At 42.6% G+C, this 27,991-nt stretch overlaps 2 protein-coding genes across 6 annotated transcripts in view; both read right to left on the bottom strand.

Annotated features, from left to right (window-relative positions):
- rasgrp3 (RAS guanyl releasing protein 3 (calcium and DAG-regulated)) overlaps positions 1–27,991 on the bottom strand; it is a 60,085-nt gene that overhangs the window by 27,693 nt on the left and 4,401 nt on the right. For 3 of the 5 annotated variants that reach the window (XM_086181270.1, XM_086181274.1, XM_086181272.1), the window contains exon 2: positions 241–375. In XM_086181270.1, the coding sequence (XP_086037396.1) occupies positions 241–310 (70 nt within the window). In that variant the 5' untranslated portion in view covers positions 311–375. Of the gene's footprint in view, positions 1–240; positions 376–23,901; positions 26,007–27,991 lie in introns of all 5 variants that reach the window. The other 2 variants (XM_086181273.1, XM_086181271.1) reach the window with 1 other exon arrangement.
- Positions 13,575–20,958, bottom strand: LOC147247641 (uncharacterized protein K02A2.6). The gene is given in 11 exon segments (XM_086181329.1): positions 13,575–14,443; positions 14,495–15,078; positions 15,080–15,452; positions 15,619–15,890; positions 15,892–15,927; positions 15,929–16,146; positions 16,148–16,489; positions 16,747–17,068; positions 18,838–18,914; positions 20,134–20,282; positions 20,475–20,958. Coding segments are annotated over 11 exon segments (3,726 nt in total).

The following is a 27,991-nucleotide window of genomic DNA, read 5'->3' as shown; positions in this document are numbered from 1 at the left end:
TTCAAATGCCATGATTTTAGTCAGAATCAAAATCAAGTTTTAGTCAGACAATTAATCAGCTTTTTCTAATGTGACACAAATTTCTGACATGCATATATCACCAAATAAAGTCACTTTTATCTAATAACACACAGTAATCCTGTGACCTTTGTGTCCAATGTCTATGTCCGGTCCAGTCTTTCTCTGCTACAGTGTAGGTAATCCAGCCTTGGTTGCAATTAATTCATGTGAACCACTCACCAAATGCTTGAATGCATTCATCTAAAAGGGCATTAAGAGAAGCTGCCTTTCCCAGTGTGGATGATCCCATGGTGCTGCACTGCAGGAAGGTCAGGGGTCTACACTGCTCACTGCTCTGCACCAATCAGGGTTTTCCTAGGAATGGGAGAGAGGCAGTCATCAATGAGAGAAATTGACATAATAATGGTGCCATATCAGTTGCAGATTGTGATTCATTCTGTGTTGAATGTATGCTCTACATTTCAAATCACACTCCACATAAGCGCAATAGAGTGTCTTAATAGACAGGCATTCTCCATGAAGAGGAATAGCTTTTATTTAAAATGCTTAAACACAAGAATCTGAAACAGCACCACTAACCTGACTGAATATATCACTGTATTTGCAATTTTTTTCGCCCTTTATTTGAATAGAGAATGTTTTTAGCCCTTGTAACTGCCAACGCAGCAGCCACCAATGCATTGATGCCTTTATCACTAGATATCATGGTCCCTATTGTTCAAATCACAGACAATACCATGAAGTGTTAACGTCAAGGTTGAGTCTATGAAACATTGGGAAACTTTTAAAAAGCTTACAAGACTGACCTCAGTTCGGATTTTAACGACTTTTCCTGAAAATACAAGTGACACAATCTCATTCACTGATAACAGAGGTTGATGAAGTGGATCATTTTTGATTATTAATTTTCATACACATCAAGAGCTGCCCTGATGGCCTCAAGTTTTCTATGTATTTTGATTAATTAGGGAAAATACCGGGAAAATGACCCAGCTTTCTTTCAAGAGACCATCAAAAATGGCAGAATAGATTTGATTAGTTTAGAGTAGATAACAGATCAGAGATGTTTATAATCCACAAGTTAAAATGTGCCACATACATATAAGCTTAAAAAACGTATAGTGCAGTGGTTAGCACTGTCTCCTCGCAGCAAGAATGTTCTGGGTTCGAGCCCGGGTACGGGGTCTTTCTGTGTGGAGTCTGCATGTTCTCCCTGTGCCTGTGTGGGTTCTCTCTGGGTACTCTGGCTTCCTCCCACTGTCCAAAGACATGCAAGAGGCCAATTGGATACTCTAAAGTGACTGTGAGTGTGAATGCTTGTCTGTCTATATGTGTTGGCCCTGTAATGGACTGGCGACCTGTCCATGGAGTACCCCGCCCCACGCCCGAATGCTGCTGGGATAGGCTCCAGCCCCCCCGTGACCCTTAACAGGATAAATGGAAGAAAAATGGATGGATGGATATTTAACATTAATATCACATTATTACAGTAAAACCATATGGAAAGTAAAAAATCCTTTCATTAAAAAAATCTACAGACAAATTTGCCAAATCAACTTTATTGATATTTCAAAAGAAAAAAAATGAAATATCAATTGAATTCAAACAATATTAAGAGAATGGGATAACTGATCAAACTCCACTTAGATAGCAGTACAATATTCAATATAAAGAGCCAAAACAAGACCTCCAAACACCTCTATATGAGTTCTTTCTCTTACTCCATTTAACTGTAGTGCTCTCTGTAACAGGTGCAAGTGAAAGACATGTTTCCTCTTCAAGACACTTCCACCCAGTCAAGAACATGTTGCAGATGCTGTCTTCATCAGTACTTCATAAATGTTTTACGAGATATGCAGGGTTTTTAACTGTTTTACTCTGAGGCTGTTAAAAAAAATATTGTCAGCTACAGTTACGTAAAATAATAGATACCCATTTTTTAGTAGAATTCTAACAATTCTGTTGTAAAAACAATGGGAGGGAGGAATGGGAGATAGAGTTGATTTCAGAGAGTATGTCCTATAACATAGCCACCTTAGGAATAGACCTGTTTCAAATGACTTGTATAAATGACATATGGCACCCTATTACCTATGTACTTGAAAAAGCAAGCCGATATTTGACATTTTCTTTCGAAAAACAGCAGTAGTGTTTATGAAAACTAGACAACACATGGTGAGTGTATACCACCAAGATGAACTTTCAGCCCCTTCACATTCATGTTTGCACCCTAGCAAAGATGGAAGGATCCTCATACCCATACCTAATAATTACAAAAAAAAAATCCCCCGTTAGGGATGAATAATGTTTTATATTATCTTATCTTAATATTTATATTATGTCTGAAGGAGCAGATTAATGTGTGCACTGATGGTGCAAACACATCCTGCGTCTACTAGGCGATACAAGAGTGCAACAGTCCAATGTTGCTGTGCATCATGGGAAGTGAACACTGTGTAATTTTCATGTATGTTCTTTTTTTACATCAGGCTTACTTCCGGAAACCAATAGATGGTACTATTACTGTGATTTTAACTAAGTTTGTAGCTGTTTTCATACTGTGACCAATAAGGGCAGTTATAATAGCAGATAGATAGATGGATTGATAGATAGATAGATAGATAGATAGATAGATAGATAGATAGATAGATAGATAGATAGATAGATAGATAGATAGATAGATACTTTATTTATACCCTCTGGGAAATTCAATGTATCCCACAGCTCACATACACAGAATACACACACCACAACATACAGTCATTAGCCTGCACTGGGGCCCCTGAGAATGATTTCACATCAACAGTATAATGAAACATTTCCATGTTACCCACATTTTGTATTGTAAACTGTTGTCTTCTCTGTAACAACATCTACTACACGTCTGTCCGTCCTGGGTGAGGGATCCCTCCTCTGTTGCTCACCCTGAGGTTTCTCAGATTTTTCCCTGTTAAAAGGGTTTTCTATGGAGTTTTTCCTCAGTCGATGTGAGGGTCTAAGAGCAGAGGATGTTGTTATGATGCCATGTAAAGCCCTTTGAGACAAACTGTTCGTGAAAACGGGCTCTACAAATAAAATTGCCTTGCCTTGCCTTGCCTAATCAGCAAACTAAAATCAAAAATACCTTTTTAGCCATTTAAGATCTCCAGTCATATTGCAAACCTATTTCACGATGTATTACAAACTGTCATTCATGGCAGCACTCAGCGCAATCACGTGGCACATTCAACTGAACTGACTTGTTGTCTTGTTCATGGAAGCAATAATGTTTGCTGATAACTGCACATATGGCTGGATAAAGAAGATGTGGATTATACCAGAAGATCCAATTAAGAGTTTGTAAATGGACGTTTTCAAATAGCGTTGCCGTTGCATGTAGTTGGGTTGACTTTTTTGCATTCTGGAGTCACAAAGATGCTGTGGTGAAAAAAGATCAAAGTGAGCTCAAGGCATCTATTGCTTAGAACTTGAAAGGCAAAAAAAAAATAAAAACAGACTTAAAGTGATGAGCAGCCTCCAGCCTTCATGTGAACACTGCAGAAGTTGGATCAAATTCAGCCAGTTTGGCAACGAGGAGTCCACATGGTTTCATGGGTTTATAATCAGACAATTAGCTCTGTTTGCTGTGCTGCGAACATACAGCTTTTAGCTGATACAGCTTTGTGTTGCCAGGAGCCAGAGCCAGTAAGAAAATGTTACTCCTTGTCATCTGGCGGGGATGTTGTGTTTACTTTAGTTTCAACCGTGTATATCACTAGCATTAGCATAGCATTAGCACTAGCATACACTTGTACTAATACTAGTAATGCAACTGCTGTCAAGAAATCTGCGAGGGAAGAAAGCACAGACACTCCAGGGAAGAAGGAAAGTTATTGGTCTGAACTTAAGTCTGCCTGAGGTGGACCTAACACTAAGCTTGATTAAAGAGGAAAAGTTTGAAGTCTGCTCTTAGAGAAGTGGAAATGGAAGAAAGTCCAGATTTTGAAAAGCCCTGCACCAGAGACAGCTTAAGTGTCACAGTCTCAGCCAGAGACAATTAAATCCAAGGTCAGTGTACTCATCTAATTTTGGAACAACTGAAGGCTGGTATCTACAAGATAAGGCATGTGTTTCTGGCAGTGATGTCAACCACCACCATGTACCAACACAGCCCACTTACCTCTCAGCCAACAGCCTACCAGCCACTGCCAAGACTGAGGCCAGAGATGGTGCAGACACCTCAAATTGCATAGCATGTCAGCAAGAAAACTGAGGAGATCACTGTTTCCACTGTGGAGAGTCTGATCATATTGCCTGTGGGTTAAAGAGACATTCCAGACCCTAGGTCCCACGATAAATCTGCAAGCAAGGGTATGGAGGGAGCATGGAGGAACGCTTGTACGATCTAAGGAACAGCATACCTTGATGGCAATCTCAAGCAGTGTTGTGTTAAGCTCAGCCTCCACAAGTTCAAACTCAAAAGAAATGTCAGGTTCCATGGAAAACTGGTCAGTGGCGAAGGCTACACAATGGATATTAAGAACCTGGTTCCTGTCCAGGCTTCAAATGGAGACCTGTAGGAGAACTGCATCAGCTCTTGGGCTTTATCTCATATTACAGACCATACATAAATGGTTTCTTCAGAGTTGCAATGCCCCTTTATATGTCTTCCTCTCCTCTGGCCTGTCAGGCTCACACACACACACACAAACACACACAAACACACACACACACACACACACACACACACACACACACTCAATCCTCCACCAATCACAACAATAAGGGGATGTAGAAAACATGCAGTCAAAATCCTCCCCTAGAGCTGTCCTGTATCACCTAAAGGTGGAAAGACAGCTGTCATCGCTCATAGCTCAACGACTCTGATACCAGCTGAGAAAAACTAGCATATGTACTCAGGCACGTTAGAATTCCTGGCTATGAAATGGATATCATGTGCTATCCTTTGTTGTGTACACCAGCCACAACCGCCGACCATATTTGCTCACTGCAATCAATGCTACTAATCAGCCTTGGGTAGCAGAGCTGGCTGATTTGAATTTTACCTTCAAGCCACTGGCCCTGCAAGTTCAATGCAGATGCAGATGGCATATCAACAGTTTTATGGATTCATGTATAAAGGAGATTCACCCTGACACCATCAATGCCACTGTGACTTACAGACGCTGTGGAAGAGAGAAACCTAGAGTGTGGGTCCAAGCACCATGAACCCAGTCCCTTGTGTTCTCATATCTCCCCTGTAGAACTCAGAGAGGCCAAGGAGAAAGATACAGTCATTGGCAGAGTTCTCTTGTATCCCCACCACCTTTAAGCCGAGGGATGCGTTGACCTCCACAGAAGAACAGAGAAATATCAACTGATCATGCAACAAGTTTTCCATTCCACAATTTTTCAAGAGCTGCATCAGACAGTTCATTTTAGAGCGACAAGAACAATGAACCTCATCAGGGACAGTTTATTCTAGCCCTTGCCACTTGTCAACATTGAGCATTTTGTTACAAAAAATATGATTGTATCATAAGGAAAAAGCCACAGAGAGAAATGAGATCAGATGGCGAATATTGATTTATTCCACCCAGGAGGCTGTAAGCATGTATTTGTGTACATCCTGGTTCTAATGAACCATTTCCCTCAATTTGCACAGGCCTTTCTGAATAAAAGCACAGAGGCAGACTGTTGCAGAGAAACTTCATCATTCAGTTTGGCTTTTCATGTAAAATCCACAATGACATGGGAAGGGGAATGGACAACTTCCCACAACTTTTAGAATTTGAAGGAACTGAGTGGCATACGAGGTTCTCATACCATCCCATATCATTGAGAGAGGATTCGTCAAGTAAAAAGGTTCAAAGGGACGCTACTGGAATCAGTGTTTTACTCCCCTCACTTTCTCCTCTTTGGAAGATCACCTTCTTTTACACTGAGGCTTCTTACCTGTCTCCTACGACAGTCCTAGGCAGAAAACAAAGAGACAATCAAACAGAAAGAGACAGACACATCACAAACAAACACAAAGATCACTTCACAAACAGGCAGGCAGATCCACGAGACAATCTAAGTGATGAGTACAACAACGGGCTCAGCCCTTGTGGAATTTAAAGAGGGTCAAAAGAGAGAAGAGGAGCTAGTGTTGGAACCAGAGCCCTTCAGATGTCATTCTGCTTTGCCTCTTTCCACTTCCTGGATAAAGTTTGCAACTGTGTATTTGACCCCTCATCATCATTAACATTGTTGCCCTCTATGTTGTCTTAATCCATCAGTAAATCAATCAGTAAAAAGAGTCTGATATGCATATTAGGTGTAGAAAGAAGTGGTAATTCTTGATGAATTTTGAATTGTATTTGTTGTATTTGTGAATATTGCAGTTTATCTCTTAATGTACTTGATATGAAAAACAGGTTATAACTGTGAATTATGAATCCAACAGCTTTCTGATTATGGTTTGATTTAATAAAAAGGAAATATTTACATACGAATTGTAATAGAAGAAATAGGCCTATATTGGCATGTTATATATATCATATCTATGTTTTACAATAAAATATTCCTTTTGATTATTACATCGTATTATTATATATTACCGTTGATCTAAATGATGATCAGTTTCGAGATGAGAGTAAACACACTGATCAGCTGATTTACAGCTTTCAGGAAACATCAACATCAAAACTAACCTATGTCCCCCCTTTAGTCAGCTAAAGAGTTCTATGAGTGAAACATCCGTGTGCCAGAACGAGACTAGATCAACCATTTCACTTTTTGAGAATCTATGAGCCACAAGTAGACTAGCTTCCAGCATTTTAGACAAAGGACTTGAATGCTAGTCTGGATTTGACTTGGAGCCGGAGCAGAGAAACTAATATGGAAGAAATTGTGTCAATATACATTTCTGAACACCATCTTGGACCAACTGGAGAGTCTGAGATAGATGAGAAACTTATTGGGGCAACACTAGTCTGAAATTATAGTAATCTATCCCAGAAGAAACAAATGCCTTGACTAGTGCTCTTTGCTGATTAGGAGAGAGTGATAGGAGCTGGTGGACTATGGGAGATAGGAGGTTATTAATGGCTAACTATGTAATCAGCTGCCATCACCTTGATGAGACTTGTGAGGCAAAAAAGATGTAATTGGCCAACATCTATGTTATTTGTGACCACTTGGGTTTGTATCACACTCTGTCAGGATGTTGTAGTGATTTCCAATGTCTCTATTGATTTTAGTGAAATGCATCAAACATGAAAGCTGGATCTGGAGAAATAAGTCCATAGCATCAATGATGGAGCTGTGCACAATTGTCTGTGTTCCAGACTATGATCTTTGATGACAATTGGGTTAAAATTTAATTGTAAGATAAGATAAGATAAGATAAGATAAGATAAGATAAGATAAAATATACTTTTATTGTCCCTGTGGGGGAAATTATTTCCTGAACTCTGTCCAGCTGCAGTTTACAAGTGACAGAATAAAACACAGGTGCAAAAAAAGCAGCAACTTCACACAAGCGAATATGGAAAAAAGTATACATACGATGTATAAAATACATGAGAAAGATGTACACGTCCTATTACACAGAAATGAAATATTGCACCATGTAGCTTATTGCATAGACAGTTATTGTTGGTTGTTGAGCAGTTTGATGGATGTTGGCAGGAATGAGTTTTTATAGCGGTTTAGCCTAGTTTGGGGGACCCTGAATCTCCTGCTGGAGGGCAGTAGCTGGAACTCGTGGTGTAAAATGTGAGTCGGGTCAGACACAATTTTCTGTGCCTGTCTGGTGACAGACTGCTCATAAAGCATCTGGAGGGAAGGATGGTTCTTGACCACATGATCTTCACGGCAGTTTGCAATCTGTGACCTCAAATGCATAGTCAGGTTGCCGTACCAGGCTGCAATGCTGTATCTGATGATACTTTCCAGTGCAGCCCGACAGAACAGCAACACGATCCTCTGCTCCACTCCATAGACCCTGAGTCTGTGTAGGAAGTAAAGACACTGTTGGAATTTGGAGCAGAGACTTCCAACATGTACCTTTTAGCTGAGTGTATTGTCAATGTAGAACCCTAGATACCTGTATGAACCCACCTGGCTGATGTGTTTGGTTTTTAATGACAACTGGCCTGTGGTCACCCAACAGTCTTTGGATCAAATATTATCTCCTCCATCTTCCCCACATTCAACACAAGATGATTTTGGTCACACAAATTCCTCTATGTCTAAGAAATAGTTCAGTGGGCTATTGTCAGCATGCAGCAAGCTGACGATAGCTATGTCATCAGAGAACTTGATAATAAAGTTCCCTGAGTGTGATGTTACACAATCATTTGTGTACAATTTGAAGAGGATGGGGGAGCTGACGCAGCCCTGTGGGGCGCCTGTACTTATTAATCTGGATTCCGAGAGGGCACTGTTGACACTAACCCAGTTGTTAATAAAGTAGTATGCAAGTACAGCAAATGAGAAGGTGACATGGAGAGTCTTATTCATTTGACACAGTGGCTGTTTTATATTCTACTCATCAAAAGAGGGTCTGGCCTTGCTAAATGCGGGATTTGCCTGCATGATGACACTGGCTCACTGAATCTATTGATTTCATGCTCTTTAAATCTTTGTTTCACCAAGTATCGTAGGACCACACTGCTCTTTAAAGGAACACCCAAGGTCAGAAATACTCAGCATTTTCTCATACATTAACCTGTTTTTTTATTCATGAAATGAGCAGTAAAACAGTTCAGCGCATCAATTCTCCCAGGAGGACACACCCTTTTTTTTCAACCATTTCACGGATGATGCTGGTAACAGGAGATGTCAGGACAAAAGATAATGTACAAAAAATTAACAGTCATTCTTAGTATTAATACATTCTGTTTGTGAGTTGCTGAAAAGTCCAGTGGTGTTGACATAGATAAATTTAGTCACTTCACTGTGTACTGCTGATGGCTGCTCATGTCCATTAACAGAGAAGGGACACCAGGATTCAAACTGAAATCAGGGGTGTGTTAAAATATTACAGGGTCTGCGCTGGTGGGAGCAGTTGCTGTAAACTACACGGTTACTACTTCTAAATCTTGGAAGGAAGGAATGCTATAATCTCTGTTGAATGAATGGGTTACTTACTTATGATGTGTAAATCAATATTAGCATTTTCTTTCAAATGTAACCCTGGCAGCTTTAAGTGAGCAAGGAAAGAGTTAAATATAAAACAGAAAACAAACCTGTAAGTGCTGTGAGCTGCAAATGTTAGGTCATCAAGTACAAGGCTTTAGAGCTAAAAAAAAGAAAAGAAAAAAAAAGGGAAAATACTTTCAAATTAATTGCAGCTAAAAGAAAAAAAATATTCAGGAACAATGGACAGGTCAATATGCAAACACTTTTACACTACATACAGAGCTACGCAGACACACATGTTGCTGATTCACTCAGTTCTTCCAACTGACTCCTTTTATTCAGTCCCATAACTATACAACCACACACATCACTAGTTGCTTAGTGCCATCTATTGGTAGAAAACAGAATAACCTTTAGGTTCTTACATAACATCTCCTGCCCACTAAGATATGTTGTCAATAAACACAAAGCATTTTCCTGTAACACAATTTAAAAGATTACTTTACCCATACATAACTTAAGAGGTACATTTCTTTCTTTTCTTTTCATTTTATCAACATTAAAGAAAAACGAGAGAATTATGTTACTTTTGTATAGCACTTCCAGGTTTCAGTACTCAAACAAACATTGTTCACTAGCAACATTTGCAATATGTTCACTCATCATGGTAATGTACTGGTGGTTTCGTTATCCTCACAGGATAGCGTCTAACAGTCCCTGTTACCTGTGTATGTTCCGTGTGTATCGTTTCAGTGGTTTGTGGTGTTTTAGGGTGTGTCTTTGGTGGTGTGGTGGACTCTGGAACTTGATCAGTATCCTCTTTGTGCTGAGGTGTACTATGATTAAGTGTGGTGCCACTATCACTCTGAGATACTAACAACAGAGGATTCACAGGAATGTTCAATGTAGTCTCTTGTGGCATTGCCTCAGGCCCTGACTCAGGACGAGTGAAGAGCTGGTCCACATGGCGTTTCCATACCCCTTGTGTTCCCACCTTCACCTTGTGCGACACTGGTCCAGTCTTCTCCATCACTACACCTTGTGTCCACTTATCCTCCCCCTTCCTATAATCACGCACGAGGACTGGCTCTCCAACTCCAAACTGCCTGTCCTTCGAGTGCTGTTGACGGTGTCACTGTTGAGCATCCTGTGATTGGTGCACTGCTCCACCAACACTGGGTCTCAGGGTATCCAGTCGCGAACGTAGCTTGTGTCCGATGAACAACATAGCTGGTGCTTCATTTGTTGTTGCGTGGGGGGTGTTGCGATATGTCAAGAGAAACGTATCAAGGCATTGTTGCACTGGTTTTGTTCCCCTGGAAGATTTTAAGGCGTGTTTGAACGTCTGCACAAAATGCTCCGCCAAGCCATTACTGGCAGGACGGTACGGTGCTGAGCGGATGTGTTTGACGCCATTGGACTTCATGAATGCGCCGAATTCTTCCGAAGAAAACTGCAGACCATTGTCGCTGACAAGAATGTGTGGAATGCCATAGCGACTAAAAAGTCCTCTCAGCACTTCTATGGTCTTACTGGCTGTGGTGCTCTCCATGATGTGCACCTCAGGCCATTTGGAATGTGCATCCACAGTGACCAGATACATACGTCCTTCAGATGGACCTGCAAAGTCCACATGTATCCTTTCCCAAGGACTGGTTGGCCACATCCAAGGGTGTAATAGTGCCAATCCAGGGTCTTTTTGGACACGTTGACATGACTGACAGGATTTCACTTGATGCTCGATTTGAGAGTTGATGCCGGGCCACCAAACATAACTGCGTGCTATGCTCTTCATCCTCACTACACCTGGATGTGCTAAGTGTAGCTCTTCCAGAACACGGGGGTGCAGTTTGGGTGGCACAATCACTCTCAAACCCCACATGAGACATCACTGTTGTATGGTGAGATCATAGCGGCGCAGGAGATAGGGTGACAACTTTTCACCTGCATCCTTTGCAGCTGGAAAATGACCAGTTGTGACCATTTCCATGACAAGAGACAAGGTAGAGTCAGAGATAGTGTCACGATTGATCTCGGTGTTACTGACGGGTAATGTATCCAACTGAGACGTGTAGAACACCTTTACTGCACCTCGTTTCTCATTTGTAGCATGAGGAAGAAGTAACCTCGACAGTCCATCAGTGTTGGCATGCAAGGCACCTTTCCTGTACTCAATGGTGTAATTGTGGGCTGACAGGAGGAGTGCCCAACGCTGCATTCGAGCTGCCACCATCGATGGTGTGCTTTTCACTGGACTCAGGATGGTTGTTAGCCGGCGATGGTCAGTGAGTACCGTGAACTTGTTACCATAAAGGTACTGATGGAACTTGCGTACTCAAAAGACTATCGCTAACGCCTCCTTTTCGATCTGACCGTAGTTTCGCTCCGCTTTGCTGAGAGTTCGTGATGCATAGGCTATAGGTTTTTCTTCACCATCAGGCATGATGTGCGAGAGCACGGCTCCAACCCCATAGGGTGAAGCGTCGCAAGCAAGGCGGAAAGGCAGCTCAGGATTGTAGTGGGTGAGTACATCCTGAGACACTACGAGTGCTTTAGCTTCCTGGAACGCTGACTCACAGGCTGACGTCCACTGTCATTTCTTCTCCTTATTGAGCAGTTCATTCAATGGTGTTAGAACAGTGTCTAGGTCGGGAATGAAGCGTCCATAATAGTTAAACATTCCTAGGAAAGAACGTAGCTGGCTGACATCACCTGGTGCTGGCGCTTCCACAATGGCAAGTACCTTCTCAGGTGATTTGTGGAGCCCAGCTGCGTCAATGACATGGCCCAAGTACTCTACAGACTCCTGGGAAAACAGGCACTTATCTTGTTTCAGGTGTAGGCCGTATTCCTCTAGCCTGCTCAGGACAGCATCTAGGGTTTTGAGGTGTGTCTGTTTGTCAGGGCCACTGACTAGGATGTCGTCCAAGTAACAACGAGTGTGTGGCAGTCCGAGAAGCACTTGGTCCATAGCCTTCTGAAACAAAGCGGCAGATGATGCTTCGCCAAAAGGTAAACGATTGAACCAGAATAGTCCTTTTTGTGTAGATATTGTCAGCAGCTTCTTTGAGCTCTCTTCTACTTCCATCTGTAGATAGGCATTTGATAAATCTAACTTACTGAAATGCTGACCTCCAGGTAGCGAAGCAAACAAGTCCTCAGTGCGTGGGATTGGGTACTTGTCCACGCACAGAGCTGGGTTTAGGGTGACTTTGAAATCCCCACAAAGTCTCACAGTGCCATCCTTTTTGCTAACAGGCACTACGGGTGTAGCCCAGTCACTATGCGCCACTGGTGAGATTACCCCAAACTCAGTCAGGCATTTTAGCTCGGCATCCACTCGTGGTCGAAGAGCATAAGGCACATTACGTGGTGGGCAGAATTTGGGTACACTGTTAGGTCTTCGGGTGAGTCTGGCTTTAACTCCTTTCATTGTGCCTAACTTTTCAGAGAAAACAGCTGAGTGTCTCTTTAACACATTCTCTAAACGGTTTGTTTGTCTTTGCTCAATGGCATGCGCAGTGTCCAAGTCTCTCCAGATCAGTTTAATGACTCTCAGCCACTCCCTACCAAACAATGGTGGAGCATCCACTTTCATCACGTATAAGGGCAAAACAGCACTTTGCTTGTTTAATTCTACTTGCACTTTAATGACTCCTTCTGGTGCCAGAGGCTCTCCAGTGTATGTCTATGGCATGATATCAGTGGTTTGCAAAGGGAATTTGCTCAGATGTATTTTGTACTGTTACCAAGGAATTAATGACACAGCAGCACCTGTATCCAATTCCATCTCCATTTTCTTTCCATTGACTAAGGGCATTACTGATATACGTGAATATTTCCCTTTTTGAGACACAGAATAAAGTCCCAAATCACTATCAGTGTCTGATTTAGTTTCTTCACTTTCACTTTCGTTTGCCTCGACATGATGAATTTTCTTCTATTTATCTCTCACACTGTGTTTAATTGCATTACCTTTCTGTTCAGGCTTTCCATCTTTCTGTTTATGTTCTCTGTTTTGGCTGCTTTTGGCTTTACTCCTGCACATTCGTTTTGTGTGGCCTTTCCTCCCACACTGGTGACAGTGCCGATCTATGTACCAGCAGTCATCATCAGTATGATTCGATTTCCCGCAACGGCAGCATTTATCACTTCTTTGCGAAAACACCATGTTCACTTTCAGAGAAGTGCTTAACTGCTGCACGTCACGTATGGCTGTCTCTGCCAACACTGCATGATCGACTGCTTTCTGGAACATTAGATCTTTCTCAGTCAAAAGGCGCTTCTGAACAGTTTCACATTTTAATCCACATACAAATCTGTCTCTTAGAGCATCTTCCAAGTAGCCACCGAAATCACAGTGTTCCAAAAGTCTCTTAAGCACCGCGACATACTGTGCTACCGTTTCTCCTTCCCCTTGATTTCGCTTGTGGAACCGGAATCTTTCAGCAATAACAAGCAGTTTTGGAGCGAAATGGGCTTGCAAGCACATCAACAATGTCTTTATAGTTCATTGTACCAGGCTTAGTGGGAGCTACCAAACTACGGAGTAGTAGGAAACGGGAAAGCCTGGTTCCCAGAGAGTGTCCTGCCATTTTTCTCAGTCCATCTTTCAGCTTTCCAACAGCTCTTTCTGCTAAGCCATTGGAGGCGGGGTGATAGGGGGCCATGCAGACATGACGGATGCCGTTTTTCTCCATGAACTCCTTGAAAACCTCACCAGGGAATGTGGGCCCATTGTCTGTCACGATCATGTCTGGCAGGCCATGTGTAGCAAAGATGCCTCGAAGTGTCTCTGTAGTAACTGAGGCAGTGATGGTTGGCATGATATGGGCCTCGAGCCATTTAGAATGGGCATCTACTCGCACCATGAACATCTTACCCATGAATGGACCAGCAAAATCCAGGTGAAGTCTGGACCATGGGCGGCCTGGCCACTGCCATGGGTGAAGCGGCGCTGATGCTGGCATCTTTTGGTTACTTTGACATTGTGGACATGCCCTCACCTTTTCTTCCAAGGCACAGTCCATTCCAGGCAACCACAGAAATGACCTGGCAAGGCTTTTCATAAGTGACACCCCAGGGTGGGCATCATGTAGCTCCTCCATCACTTTTGCTCACCCTGGAGGAGGAACAATCACTCTGGGGCCCCAGAGGATACAGCCATCAAGCACACTTAACTCCAGCCTGCGCTTGACATAAGGCTTGAATTCCTCCTGCTCCACAGTTGCAGGCCAACCTTGCATCACCCATCTCTTTTCCAGTGATAACACTGGGTCTCTCTCAGTCCATAGTTTGATTTGTGTTGCTGTCACTGGAGCATTTGACAGTCTTTCCATCAGAAAAACAGTCTATGGGGACATGCCCGTGTGGCTTGGTGTGTCAGGGAGAGGCAGGCGGCTGAAGGCGTCAGCATTTGGATTTTCACTAGCTGCCTTGTACTCAATCCGATACAGATATGCTGACAAGGTTAGCGCCCAATGTTGAATCCTCACTGAAGCCATGGGAGGAATGCCCTTTGACTCACTAAATAGACCTGTTAGGGACTTGTGGTCTGTAAAAATGGTAAAAGGGCGACCAAACAGGTAGTGGTGGAAGCGTTTCGCAGCAAAAACTATAGATAGCCCTTCTTTTTCTAACTGCGAGTAACCTTTTTCTGCTGCAGTGAGAGTACATGACACATAGCTAATGGGCTTTTCACTTTCATTCTCCATACGGTGAGAAAGCACTGCCCCCATGCTGTAAGGGGATGCGTCACAAGACAGGAGGACCTCCTTGTTGGGGTCAAAGTGCACCACCAGTCGTGATGAGTGTAACAGTCCCTTTACATGCTGAAAAGCGTCCTCCTGAGCCTGCTGCCACTTCCATGATCTGTCTTTGTGCAGGAGCTGGTATAGCGGGGCGAGTACAGTGGAGAGGTCTGGTAAGAGCTTCCTGTAGTAGTTCACTAAGGAACAACCTGAGCTCTGCTACGTTCTTTGGATTTGGAGCCTCCTTTATCGCCCTCACTTTCTCTTCCACAGGTGATTGGCCCTGAGCCGAAATCTGGTGGCCCAGGTATGTGACACTTGGAGCCTGGAAAACGCACTTACTGCACTTCAGACACAGTCCAGCATCTGACATCCTTTTCAGGACCTGGTCAAGGTTTTGCAAGTGTTCCTCTTCTGTTCTACCTGTGACCAGGATGTCGTCTAGGTAGACAGCAACATGAGGAATGTTTTGAAGTAGATTGTCCATGGTCCGCTGAAAAATAGCTGGACTGGATGCAACACCGAACACCAGGCAGTTGTACTTGAAAAGACCCTTGTGTGTGTTGTCTGTGTAGGTTCTCATTCATCCAGGTCATCGTAGATCAAAGCGAAGTAAAATCTGGTCAACTGGACGTAAGTTTATCTTGAAGACGTTTCACCTCTCATCCGAGAGGCTTCTTCAGTTCTAGTGAAGAGTGTGGAAACTCCAGCTTATAAACCTATGTGGGAGTGGTTTTGATTTTTGGTTTTGATTCTTCGTCCAGCAACAGCTGTTGGTACGCATGACTCATATCCAGCTTTGTGAATGTCTTGCCTCCTGCTAGCAAGGTAAACAGGTCCTCTACCCGAGGCAGGGGGTAGGTGTCAAGCTGTGAGACCTAATTAATTGTCAATTTGTAGTCTCCACATATGCATACTTCGCCATCTTCCTTTATCAGTGGCACAATTGGAGCCACCCAGTCAGAGTACTCAACAGGTTCAATCACCCCCGCCTGCTGCAGCCTCTCTAACAGCCTCCACCTTAGCTTTCATGGCATATGGCACTCCGTGGCTGTGCGTTGGGGTCCACACACAGTTTCACTGATGTGCCTTTGAGGGTGCCCAGCTTGTCTTTAAAAACATCTGCATATTTAGCTAGAATGTCTTGTACTACTGTGACGCTTTTGACTTCCCCCCAAATGTCCTCCCAATTCAGGCACACTTTTTGTAGGAGGTCCCGACCCAATAAATAAGGCCCTTCCCTCTCAACCACCAGCAGTGTCGTTTTAGCCTTTCTGCCCCTGATACTCAATGTCCACATCTACAGCCTCAACCAGTGGAATGCACTCACCAGTATATGTTCTCAGTTTTATTTTGGGCTCCTTAAGTTCAGGTGCAGCTTTTGAACTCCACAACTTGTTGAAAGTGCTTCGACTGATCACTGAAACTGAGGCACCAGTGTACACTTCCATCCTCAGCTCACTGCCATTTACCTAGAGTGTTGTATAGATGGGCTCAGCCCGGGGTTGGTCAGTGACATTAAACATGTTGAATGAACAGTGCTCCTTGGACTCCTCACTCTGCAGGTGATGTGTGCTCATCTTGGGCTTTGCTTTTCCCCCCTCCTTCTTCTGTATATGTTTAGCTCCCCTACACTTTTAAGCAATGTGTCCCTTCTTCTGACAGTTATGAAAAACCAACCCTTAAAACCACAGTCATTTGCGAAGTGAGTTCCTCCACAACGATAAAACTCCACAGACTTTAATGGCTTGCCTCTTTTATCTTTTGACACAAGATGAACAGCGCATGGCTGCGCACTTCTGGTAGCATTTTGAATGTCTTTAGTGTTATTTGCTGCCGTTTCCATAGCTTGGGCAATCTCAAGCACCCTCTTGAAGGTCAGTGTGGCTTCTCCCAACAACCGGCGCTGAATGCCGTCGTTATTAATCCCACAGATCAACCTGTCCCGCAGCATGTCCTCCAGCACCGCACCAAACTCACGGTGCTCCGACAGCTGTCTCAGGTCCATGACGAGCGCAGCCACCGTCACTCCCGACATGCATGAATGAGTGTGAAACTTGAAGTGCTGGACAATTACAGATGGCTTGGGGTTGTGGTGATTCTGCACCATGGTCACCAGTTCTTTCAAGCTGATATCTCCCGGTCTCCTCGGCGTGGCAAGATTGCGGATAAGCTTGTACCTCTTGGCCCTGCACACACTGAGAAGAATCGACCGCTGCTTTCCCTCATCTGTAATGTCGTTGGCCAGGTAAAAGTGTTCCAGTCTCTCTACATACTCCAGTCGCCGTCCTCCTCGACGAACTCGGTGAGCGAACCGACGGTAGCATCACTCCAACTGCGCGCCAACTTCTCCTCCGATTCAAAACGGTATACACTCGGCCAAGATCCCTGGCTCGACTCTCGCCTTTTTAATCCTCGTCGCCAGTGTAGTAACCTGAGCAGTTGCCTTGCATGGCAAATAATGCACGCCGACGGCAGGTACCGTTTTGCTTGTTTACTCTCGTCAACAGCAATATACACAACTAACCAGTCAGCCGAACAACACAGATGGTACACAACATATGCGTCTATCTGGCGGGGTGGTGGAAACACGAGCCCTAACAAAGGTTCCGGGGCGCTGCCCGCTAATGCGGCAGTCATCTGCATTCACTCTGCAACACTAGGCTTAAGACGTTCCTTTATGACAGAGCTTTCAGTTAGGGCTGGTTCAGGTAACTCTGAAGATAAGCAGTAGAAAATGGGTGAATGGATAGATGGATGAAGTGTAAATACACCTCATGGTGAGATGAGTGTAAGACAACACACAGTCTGATGATCTGATGCAAAGATAAAATGTTATACATGAAGTTAAATATTTGAACAAGTTCACTTGAGGTGAGGTAAGTCTTTTAACTTTTTTGCAGCCTCTGCACCAGAGTGATATATGTGAGCAAAATCGTTTTTTTTTTTTAAATAGTAACATTTTCACAATGTGTTAATCATAATAGTACCTCAGTTTTAAAACTCATTTTATCACTTCTTGCTTGACAGTTGTAGGAGCTGAAACAAAATAGTGTGCCTACATTATGGCACTGGGTCCTCAAGAATAGATGGATATCTGTATATAGTTGTGTGTTCTTGTAAATAGCTGTGTTATTGTATTTTTTATTCATCATTTGTGCATGTTTATTTCAAAATAAATCAAATTTTTCATCATAAGCAGAATATGTGTTTATTTCAGTCAAATGGCTTTTATTCTCCCCATGCGCACACCACATGTTTTTGCAAATCGTTAAGTCCATAATGGTCCTTAAATTGTCAGATTCCAGGGGAAGTCCCCCAACTCAATATGCAAAGATATTTGTGCTGGAAACCTTCTATGATGAGAAATGTATTTGTGAATATTCTCAGTTATCCAGGTCATTGTAATCCTCAAAAAATGATCAAACTAGGCAACTGGACTCAATCCTCTTGTAGGTGAAGACGTTTTACCTCTCATCAAGAAACTTCTTCAGTTCTAAAATTCTGATGGGAAGTATCAGGTATATAACCACCCAAGGGGGTGGTGGCAAAGTCCTAAGATCCCTCCCCAGGAGGTGCAGCCAGCTTTCATGCCTTCATTCAGGTGACCTGAATGACCCTCCTAAGAGGGCTGGGAGGGGTAACGACCCGAAACTGAGGCCAACGACTCACATCCCCACCTAATGAGCCTATTGTTCTGGCCTGACCACCTCTTGTTTTTTCTTTGCCACAACTCCCTTGGGTGGTTATATACCTGATACTTCCCACCAGAATTTTAGAGCTGAAGAAGCTTCTTGGATTAGAGGCGAAACGTCTTCACCTACAGGAGGATTGAGTCCAGTTGCCTAGTTTGATCATTTTTTGAGGATTATGATGAGAAACATGTAAAAAATCTACAAATTTTGTACTACTACCTGCCTCAGATGGAGGAGTTTAAGTATCTTGGTATCTTGTGTACAAGTGAGCGTAGGATTGAGCAGGAGATTGACAGGAGGATTGGGGCAGTGTCCGCAGTGATGCGGGAGCTAAACTGGTCTGTTGTGGTAAAAAGGGAGCCAAGTCAAAAAGCAAAGCTCTCAATCTACATTCTAACCCTCACCTATGGTCATGAGCTCTGGGTAATGACTGAAAGAATGAGATCATGAATGCAAGCGGCTGAAATGAGTTTCCTCCGCAGGGTGGCTGGGCTTTCACTTAGAGATAGGGTGAGAAGCTTGGACATCCGGGAGGGACTCAGAGTAGAGCCACTGCTCCTCCATGTCCAGAGGAGTCAGATGAGGTGGTTCGAGCATTTGATGAAGATGCCTCCTGGACGCCTCCCTTGGGAGGTTGTTTTTAGGCATGCCCAGCAGAGAGGAGGCCTTGGGGCCGACTCAGGACACACTGGGAGATTATATCTCTCAACTAGCCTGGGAAAGCCTCAGGATTCCCTTGGAAGATCTGGTGGAAGCAGCTGGTGAGAGGCTGGTCTGCCCCCACGACCCGGGCTCAGATAAGAGGGGGCAGACAAGAGATATTAAAAAAAAAAAAAAAAAACCTGGCACTTCTTCTCTACTAGATGACAACATCTGCAGCCAACCAAACTTGAATCACTTTGTCATGCTTACTAAGGCTTTTCTACCAGTCTAAATTCTTGCTTGTCGTGTACATAGCTTTAGACAAAAGCATCTGCCAAATGAAAATGCAGAATTGTACAAAAGCATAAATGTTTGTCCATTAAAGTCATGAGGAACAGTACCTCTAAACAGGAGGCCATGGTTATGCACAGGAAAACTGTGCATTGCCCAGTTCAAGTAAGGGATGAGCCTTTAACCTAAGTGAAGGAGTTCAGGTTTCTTGAGGTCTCTTACTTAGTGTGTCATTGTCAAAGCTACTGTTTCAGTGTCCTTGAAGACATTTCGACACTTATCCAAGAGGCTTCTTCAGTTTGGTCTTTAGTCTAAGTCACTGGTGGGGAGTGCAGACTTTGTAGAGGGTTACACCCACACGAGTTATAATAGCCTTCACTGACGTATATTGAGGTCCTAGAGGGGTGAGTAGATGATGGAGTGTTAAATGGGCCAGAGAATAGCAGCAATGGGAGTAATTTTGCATTCTCTTTATTGCACTAATATGACAAAAAAGAGAGCTGAGCCGGCAAGAAAAGTTTTTAAAATACTGATCAGTCTTTGAACTTACTCTCATCTGTGATAATGAAATTTGGGTCATGAGTGAAAGAACAAGATCATGAAAAGAGACAATCAAAATAGGTTACTTCAGGAGGGAGGCTGGTTTCTCCTGAAGGGATTAGGTGAGAAACTCTGTCATCGGTGAAGGACTCAGAGAGGAGACGCTGCTCCTTGGGGTTGAAAGGAGCCAGTTGAGATGGTTCGTCTAAGGTTTCTTTATTGTTGTTGAACATTTCTGTACAATGAAATTTAGTTGGACGCAGTCTGTCACACAGAAGCATAAAAAGATAAATAAGAACAGAAAATAAATAACAGGATAGAAAAAAAATAAAGGATAGTGTACAGTGAGTCCAATGATGTTGTAAGTTTGTGAATTGAATGTCCATCACAAGTGAAGTGCAGGATGGAAGGTGCAACAACAGTTCACTTCGGGCTGTCATCAGAGCTTTCACAGCCCTGGGGAAGAAGCTGTTTCTCAATCTTTCAGTCCGTGCCCTCATGACCCTGAGCCTGTCAGAGTGAAGGGGGTCAAAAAGACCTTGTCCAGGGTGCGTCCAGGCAGACCTGATTTTTCCAGCTCTGTTTCCAACTGGGCGGAATAGATCTGATGCAGGGGTGTGAGAGGGGTGCTGATGATTTTTTTGGGCAGTCTTGATGATCCGCTGCAGGTCTTTCCTCTCCTCTGAAGTGCAGCTGGAGAACCACACAGTGAATCCATAGCTCAGGACACTCTCTATGGTGCACTGGTGCAAGTTTGTAAGGAGTTTTTGTGGTAGGCTGGTTTTCCTGAGGGTCTGCAAAAAGAAGAGTCTCTGCTGGGCCTTCTTCACCAGTTCCCTGGTGTTCACTCTCCACGTCAGGTCCTTGGAGAGATGAACACCAAGGTATCTGAAACTCTCCATCTGTTCCATCACTTCTCCATTGATCATCAGACTGGCATGTGATGGGTCCCTGTGTTTCCTGAAGACGATGACAAGCTCCTTTGTCTTGCTGGTGTTGAGGAGCTGGTCATTGTTCCGACATCAGGATGTGATGGCCTGGACCTCCTCTCTGTAGGCTGCCTCATTACTCTTGGTGATCACCCCCACGATGGCTGTGTCTTCTGCAAACTTGAATGTGTAATCTGTTGAGTGAATGGGAGTGCAGTCGTGGGTGAAGAGTGAATAGAGGAGGGAGCTAAGAACACAGCCTTGGGGGTGCTGGTGTTGAGGATGGTGATGGATGAAGTGATGTCTCCCAGTCTCACGTGCTGAGGTCTGTGGGAGAGGAATTCTTAATTCAACTACAGAGGTGGTAATCCAGGCCGAGCGACAGCACCTTGTCAACCAGCTTGCTTGGGTTGATGGTGTTGAAAGCAGAGCTGAGGTCAACAAACAGCATCCTCACATAGGTGTCGGGGATCTCCAGCTGAGTGAGGGCGGTGTGGAGCAGGAGTGAGACGGCGTCGTCAGTGCACGTCTAGTCAGGATGTTTCCTGGGTGTCTCCCTACAGAGGTGTTCCAGGCACATCTAGCTGCAAGGTGGCTACAGGGTATACTAAAGACCAGGGTGAGGGATTACATCTCCATGTTGGTCCCCTGGTCAGATTTGGTGGATGTGGTCAGATTAATGAGCATTGAATGATACTATGTATGTACATTATCAAAATGTATGAATGATTTTTGTTGTTTGTTTTGTGTTTGTTTTGTTTTGTTTTGTTGGTTGATCTTTATAGTAATTCAGCACCAACAAGAGAGTTGTTTATATCAGTTGGGCTGTAAAGCAAGGAACTTTTAATAAGTAAAGATATTGCTCAGTCATCCACCATAGTAGTCTCTGTTGTCTACCAGCTTGCCAGTTACAGTATTCCTTTTTTTATTCCTAGTTTTATGGAGTTCTTGCTTGCTTCAAATATACCTAATTTTGACAAGTTGCTGATGTTTATAATCAGTTGTTTTAATCCTGATAAAATGGGCTTTCATCCACTGACTCTTTCTGATGATGCTGTCCTTTTTCATTTTGAGACTGGTCTTGCACAGCAAAACGCAATTGGCACATCTGGCTCAACCTGTTCTCATTCCCATTTTCATTTATAGTAATAATTAGAAATAGGAATAGTAATAGTCAGTAATAAAGATAAAACTCTTTTGGCAGAACTAAGTCCAGGAAGTCAAATTACACGACAGTGCACCTGCAAAGTAACAGCTGTTGTATATTTGATGTATATCATAACCACTATGCACAGATTGAAACAAGCAGGCCTGTCTTATTGCATGGTTCAAATCATTGTCAAAACATTTTCAGTGTGTGGGCATGCTTGCTAGCGCAAGGTTTAATTTTGAAAATGGCAGCATGCAGAATACAGAAGGGGCAGACAATGACAACTGAAATAGTTGCCCAGTGCCAAGCAAATACCTGCAACTGTATTCTAGCAAACTAGCCTATGTTGAGATATTCTAATACTAATGTATGAGTACAGAAATTGGTGTTTAGAAACCACCAAGATACAGGAAATAATGTCTGACCCTCAAAATCTCACTGTCAGTCAACCCCTACCCAGCTCAGACCTCTCACTTTCTTATTTTTCTAGAGTGACAATGGCAACCCCACATTAGCAGCCACCTGTGTGCCAATTCAACTCACTCAACCTGAAATGAACATGGTGCTCATAGAAATAAACATGGTGCTCATAATACTCATACTCATTTATTGTGTTTAAATACTCATTAGCTTACTACCACAGTTTATTACTGCAATTATTCATACTGTTTAAAGCAAATACACTTTCACTGTTTGAGCAGTGCCAGCCCTTCTTCTCAAATAATGTTAACTTGCAATAAGACACTGATGGTGACCAGATTTGAACCTGTAATACAACCTCTTTTGCCTCAAGTACCCTAAATCACACATTTCCTATTTCCATTGGTTTTGATAAATTCTGTCTTAATTACTGCCATGACTCATCCTTCAGTCATTGTAACCGCATTGACTTCATGCACATTCAGTCAGGCCTCTCATAATGACAACTACACTTAATGTCAAGTAAATATACACCAGTGAAAATATAACTGCAATTTCTTAGGTTGAAATCCTGATTCTAATGACAGAGTAAGTGAACAAAATCTCCACAATTAAAGCAAGGACACTTAATGTCTTGAAAGTGTGACACAGCAATGCGTCATCAACAACAAACAGACTATTCTAAAACTTTCCAAATGATGCCAGTCACTTTGTCTGTGTGGACATCATGCTGCTGTCATGGTGCGTCAGACATTAATGCGTTATATATTAATTGCTTCAGGATCAGACTCACACTTTCTTATGTATTTTTTTCCTTTTGATTTCCTGGGTGTGCATGTTACAGTCAGCTGTGCCCTTTAGCATGGCTTGTGCTTTTCTGTCTCCACAATGGGTCACTGTGTCTCTGCCTTCTGGTTTGCAAATGCCTCATTGTGTAATTATAGACCAGTACTGCTTGTAGGTGCACACACATACATGCACATTCAGAGAGTGGAATATGAATGTAAAGGTGTTCAACATACACACACAACAATCACACACACACACACACACACACACACACACACGAACAATTGCTATTTCAAATATCAGGCAATCTGTGTTGTTAAATGTTATCTTTGACATTCACTTCCTACCACACTCATTGTTTCAGCGCAACAGTTACAACCTTACAAACTGAAGTAATAGATAATAAAAAAAATCCCGAAACAACAAAGTTGTGATTTTTTTCCCCTCTTCCAACAGGCAAGATGATCATAACCTCTGTGCTAGAAGAAAACTACCCATTACAAATTGCACACAAAATAATGCATAGAATACGAAATGTAGAGTGTATATTTAGCATTGAATCTTACCTTCTAAACAGCAGGGTACCAGCCAATCATCCAGGCTAAAGACGAGTCCCCAACTGAGATAAATACAACTGCTGCTGGATGCTGCAAGCCGCTACTGGCTGCAACAACTCCCATGGTGGAGCAGATACTACACTATGACTTCCTCCTCCTCCTCCTCTTGTTGGTAAACACAGCAGCCTGGAGCAGCAGTGGTCTTGTCATGTGACCTAACACACACACACACACACACACACACACACATACACACACACACACAGACACATACACACACACACACACATACACACACACATACACACACACACACACACGGGCACACACACACAAACACACACACACACACTCCCAAATTCTCTTTAAATGAATTCATGAAAATCACTTTGTGGTACATTTGGGAGCTATGTTGAACAGGCTCAGATTCTACTGTAGAGCATTTGTACTTCTTTTGGAAGCAGCCATTTATAGCAATGGGTAAGGGCAAAATGGACATCTTGCTAAGTATCTTGCAATCAAAATGAAAGAAAATGTAATTATTTATTCTTTGTTCAGCATAAAAGTAGGCTAGAATATATCCAGCACAATTTCTAGCCTCTGATTTGGTGGGTAAAAGACGGCTAAGTATGTAAGATAATGACTTCATATGTTTGCCTAGTTTCCATTTCTGGCACTTTATGTCCTTCTGCGGTCTACTGTTTCACTGAAACTCCATTCAAACAAGAAAACAACCACAATATTAGGGAAGTAAACAATGTAACTGAAAATTGCTTTAATTAAGAAAACAGCAATGCTACTAACAATTTAACTATTAGTAACACTGCTACTGTCTCACACATCTGTACACATTGCACGACATGTCTGAGGCTAATGTTACTTCAAACTTCTGACGATCACACACATGCTATCTATGTAGCACACACTCATTCATGCTGCAACAATGACAGAAATTGCTATCTCATGACATTGTTGTTGTTGTTTTTTTAATCTTCTGGCAAAAAGCAACTGTGTTGTAGCACTGAAGCTACAAAACAAATTATACACACTGAGGGGGTAGAGGTTTAGGAATAAATATGACATCCAGAGCAGAGAAGGCAGGTTTGGACTGATGTTTAGTCTACTGCTGCAGACAGATGTTTCATCGACCTTGGGTTCAGACAGCTGGCACAACAGCTTAAGCAGATGGCCTCTGTCTGTGTATTTATGAGTGTGTGTCTTCACAACAACTTGTTTTGCCTCATCCATGAGTACATTACCTGACCAGTCTGGTTAATCTTCACTCCTGTGTTTCATCAGCTTCTGACAAGCTGTAATAATCGCAATAAAATTAGATATGTATTATATAAGAAAAGAGAAACGATGTCCACTTAACCTCAGTATTGTCTTTGAGCCCTTCTACATTTCTACAATTTCATTTAGCAGACACTTTTGTCCAAAGCGACGTACAACACAAGCAAGAATTCAGACTTAAGGAAAAACCCATAGGAAGCGCAAAACTGCTTCAGTTGTGATTTGGTGACAGGTACTGCCATCTAGTGGCAGAAGAAGTGTCGCCCCCCCCCCTCTTTTTTTTTTTTTTTTGGACAAACATACAACATCACACAACACAGTTAGTGCTACATAATCACTAAGTGCTCGGTCTTGGACCCTCTGACTTATTCTACCCCAAAGAGGAGAAGAGTCAGGTTCAGTGCCAAGGTGCTCTCAGAACAATTGAGTCTTCAATTGTCTCTTAAAAGTAGAAAGGGACTCAGCAGAACGCACAGAGTTCGGTAGATCGTTCCACCATTTGGGAACAACAGAAGAGAAGAGTCTGGCTAGGGATTTGGAGCAGCGCTGGGCTGGAAGCACCAGGCGTCTTTCGCATGCAGAGCGTAGTGGGCGAGAAGGAGAGTAGACCTGGATCAGGGATTCCAGGTAGGCTGGAGCCGTTCTTGTGATTGTTTTGTAAGCCAAGACAAGTGCCTTGAATTTGATCCTGGCTGCCACTGGAAGCCAGTGAAGAGAAACCAGCAGCGGGGTGACATGTGCCCTTTTGGGCTGGCTGAAGACCAGACGTGCTGCTGCATTCTGGATCATCTGCAGAGGCTTGAATGAGCATGCAGGGAGGCCTGCCAGAAGAGAGTTGCAGTAGTCAATGCGTGAGATGACAAGAGCCTGAACCAGAATCTGTGTGGTCTGTTGGGTCAGGAAGGGTCTGATCTTCCTGATGTTGTAGAGGGCATAATGGCAAGACCGAGAAACTGAGGCCACATGAACCTTAAAGGTCAGCTGGTCATCAATCATGACACCCAGGTTTCTGGCTGAGTTTGTGGGCACAAGTAGGCTCGAGCCCTTAGGTGAGTAACAATAGTAAATAGATCATGTGACCTCATTTCTCATCTACAGAGGACGCATATTAGTGAATTGGTGCTTCGGTAAATAATTATGGATGTAAAACTTGTAATTTGTGCAGTGAACAAAATTATAAGACTGTAATAATAATAATAATAATAATAATATTAATAATCATAAAGACGTTGCTGACAATCACTACACATATATTTGTTTTCTGAATAGAACTTGGAATGTCTATTTGCCACTCTGGTGGGTGAATATTTGTGCCAAAATAGCCCCTCCCCCAGCCTCATCTGTGATAGAAGTGTCAGGCAGCTACATGGACTTGATTCTAGAATCTATTTACAATCACAAGAATCTTTTTTAGATTTTGCTATTTGGATATTTAGAAATAAAACAGTAAAATTATGTGTGTAACAATAGAAATCGCTGCATAAATTCACACTTTAAGGATGGGTTTTAAATTTATGTTAAACCTATATCAACGTATTTAGCTCCTCTCAGTCCTTCAGGGAGATGTTCGTATGTTTCAGAGTAGACAGAACTATCTTCCAACATGACTAGAAACACTTTGTGGATGCATGTAATTTTGATATACAAAAAGAGTTTTATATACTGTAGACACAACTGAGATGTGTTACCGTTAAATACACTAAAATCTTCTTAAGGACCCACAGATAATCATGTCACATGTTAGGTTTCTTGTTTGTTGTTTTTGCACTGTTGACAGTTGGTGAAAATGGTTCTGAGTGTGTGCTTATGTGACAATGTGACTATTGTGTTTGCAGAAAGTGACATCAGGCAAGTCACGTCAGAGACAGTGAGCTACATGTGATGTGTCGCTAGCAGGTCACAGTGACAGAAAACCAATGCTCCTTTTGACCTAGTCTGGGACTTACTGCTGCACACACCCTATACACATAAAAGTTGTTATACTTATTCTAAATGTCTCTTACATTAAAAACAGAGCCACTGTGTCATTAACAAATATACTCTTTTACACTTTTCAAATAAAAATGTCCTCCCTCTGACAAACAGATTTCCATTTGCAGTGTGTGTTGGCTTCTGAAGCCTTCCACACTTATAAGGACCACTTTATTGTGCACAACCCAGAAAAGACTGGAGCACACTGTTTCACTTTGCTTAGGGTAAATAGAAATACTTTTCTGTCTATTTGTAGTCTGACGAGGACTTTTTAAAGCACAAAAAAAAACACAGTAAATAAAGAAAAGCCTGTGTAGTTTCTATTCCAGCTGTATTATCAAGGCATTCTTGTTCATCACTCTCAAAGAGTGCTAAGACTGATGTAGTAATGGGCCATTCAACTAAGGACACTTTTTTTTAGGATTGAATCTAGGATCGGACCATAAGGTTGGCACTGATGACAATGTGCATACATGTATAAAGCTGCTGCATAACCGCAATTCTACATCAGTCATGTCACTGAATAAAAATACCATGAATATTTTCCTATATACTGTACAATTTGATTTTTAGGATGTGTGTGTGTGTGTGTGTGTGTGTGTGTTGGTGGCTATGCAGTAATCACTAAATATTTGTATTTTACACCATGTTTACACCTGTGTACAGAGTTACTAAGATAAATAACATCTTTCAAATAAGTGAGTTTTCATTTGTTCCGATGCAAGTCATGGTCCTTACTCTAAATACTTTGCTCCAAAAAATTGCGGTTACCCTTAAATCACGCAACTCAATGAAGAAAATGTAAAATTTGAAAATCTCCATTGCTGCATTCATT

This window comes from Aulostomus chinensis, chromosome 16, assembly GCF_037954235.1.
Source record: "Aulostomus chinensis isolate RoL2024-O1b breed Wild chromosome 16, RoL_Achi_v1.0, whole genome shotgun sequence".
NCBI classification, from domain to species: domain Eukaryota; kingdom Metazoa; phylum Chordata; class Actinopteri; order Syngnathiformes; family Aulostomidae; genus Aulostomus; species Aulostomus chinensis.
This window is presented reverse-complemented; position numbering and strand designations above follow the sequence as displayed.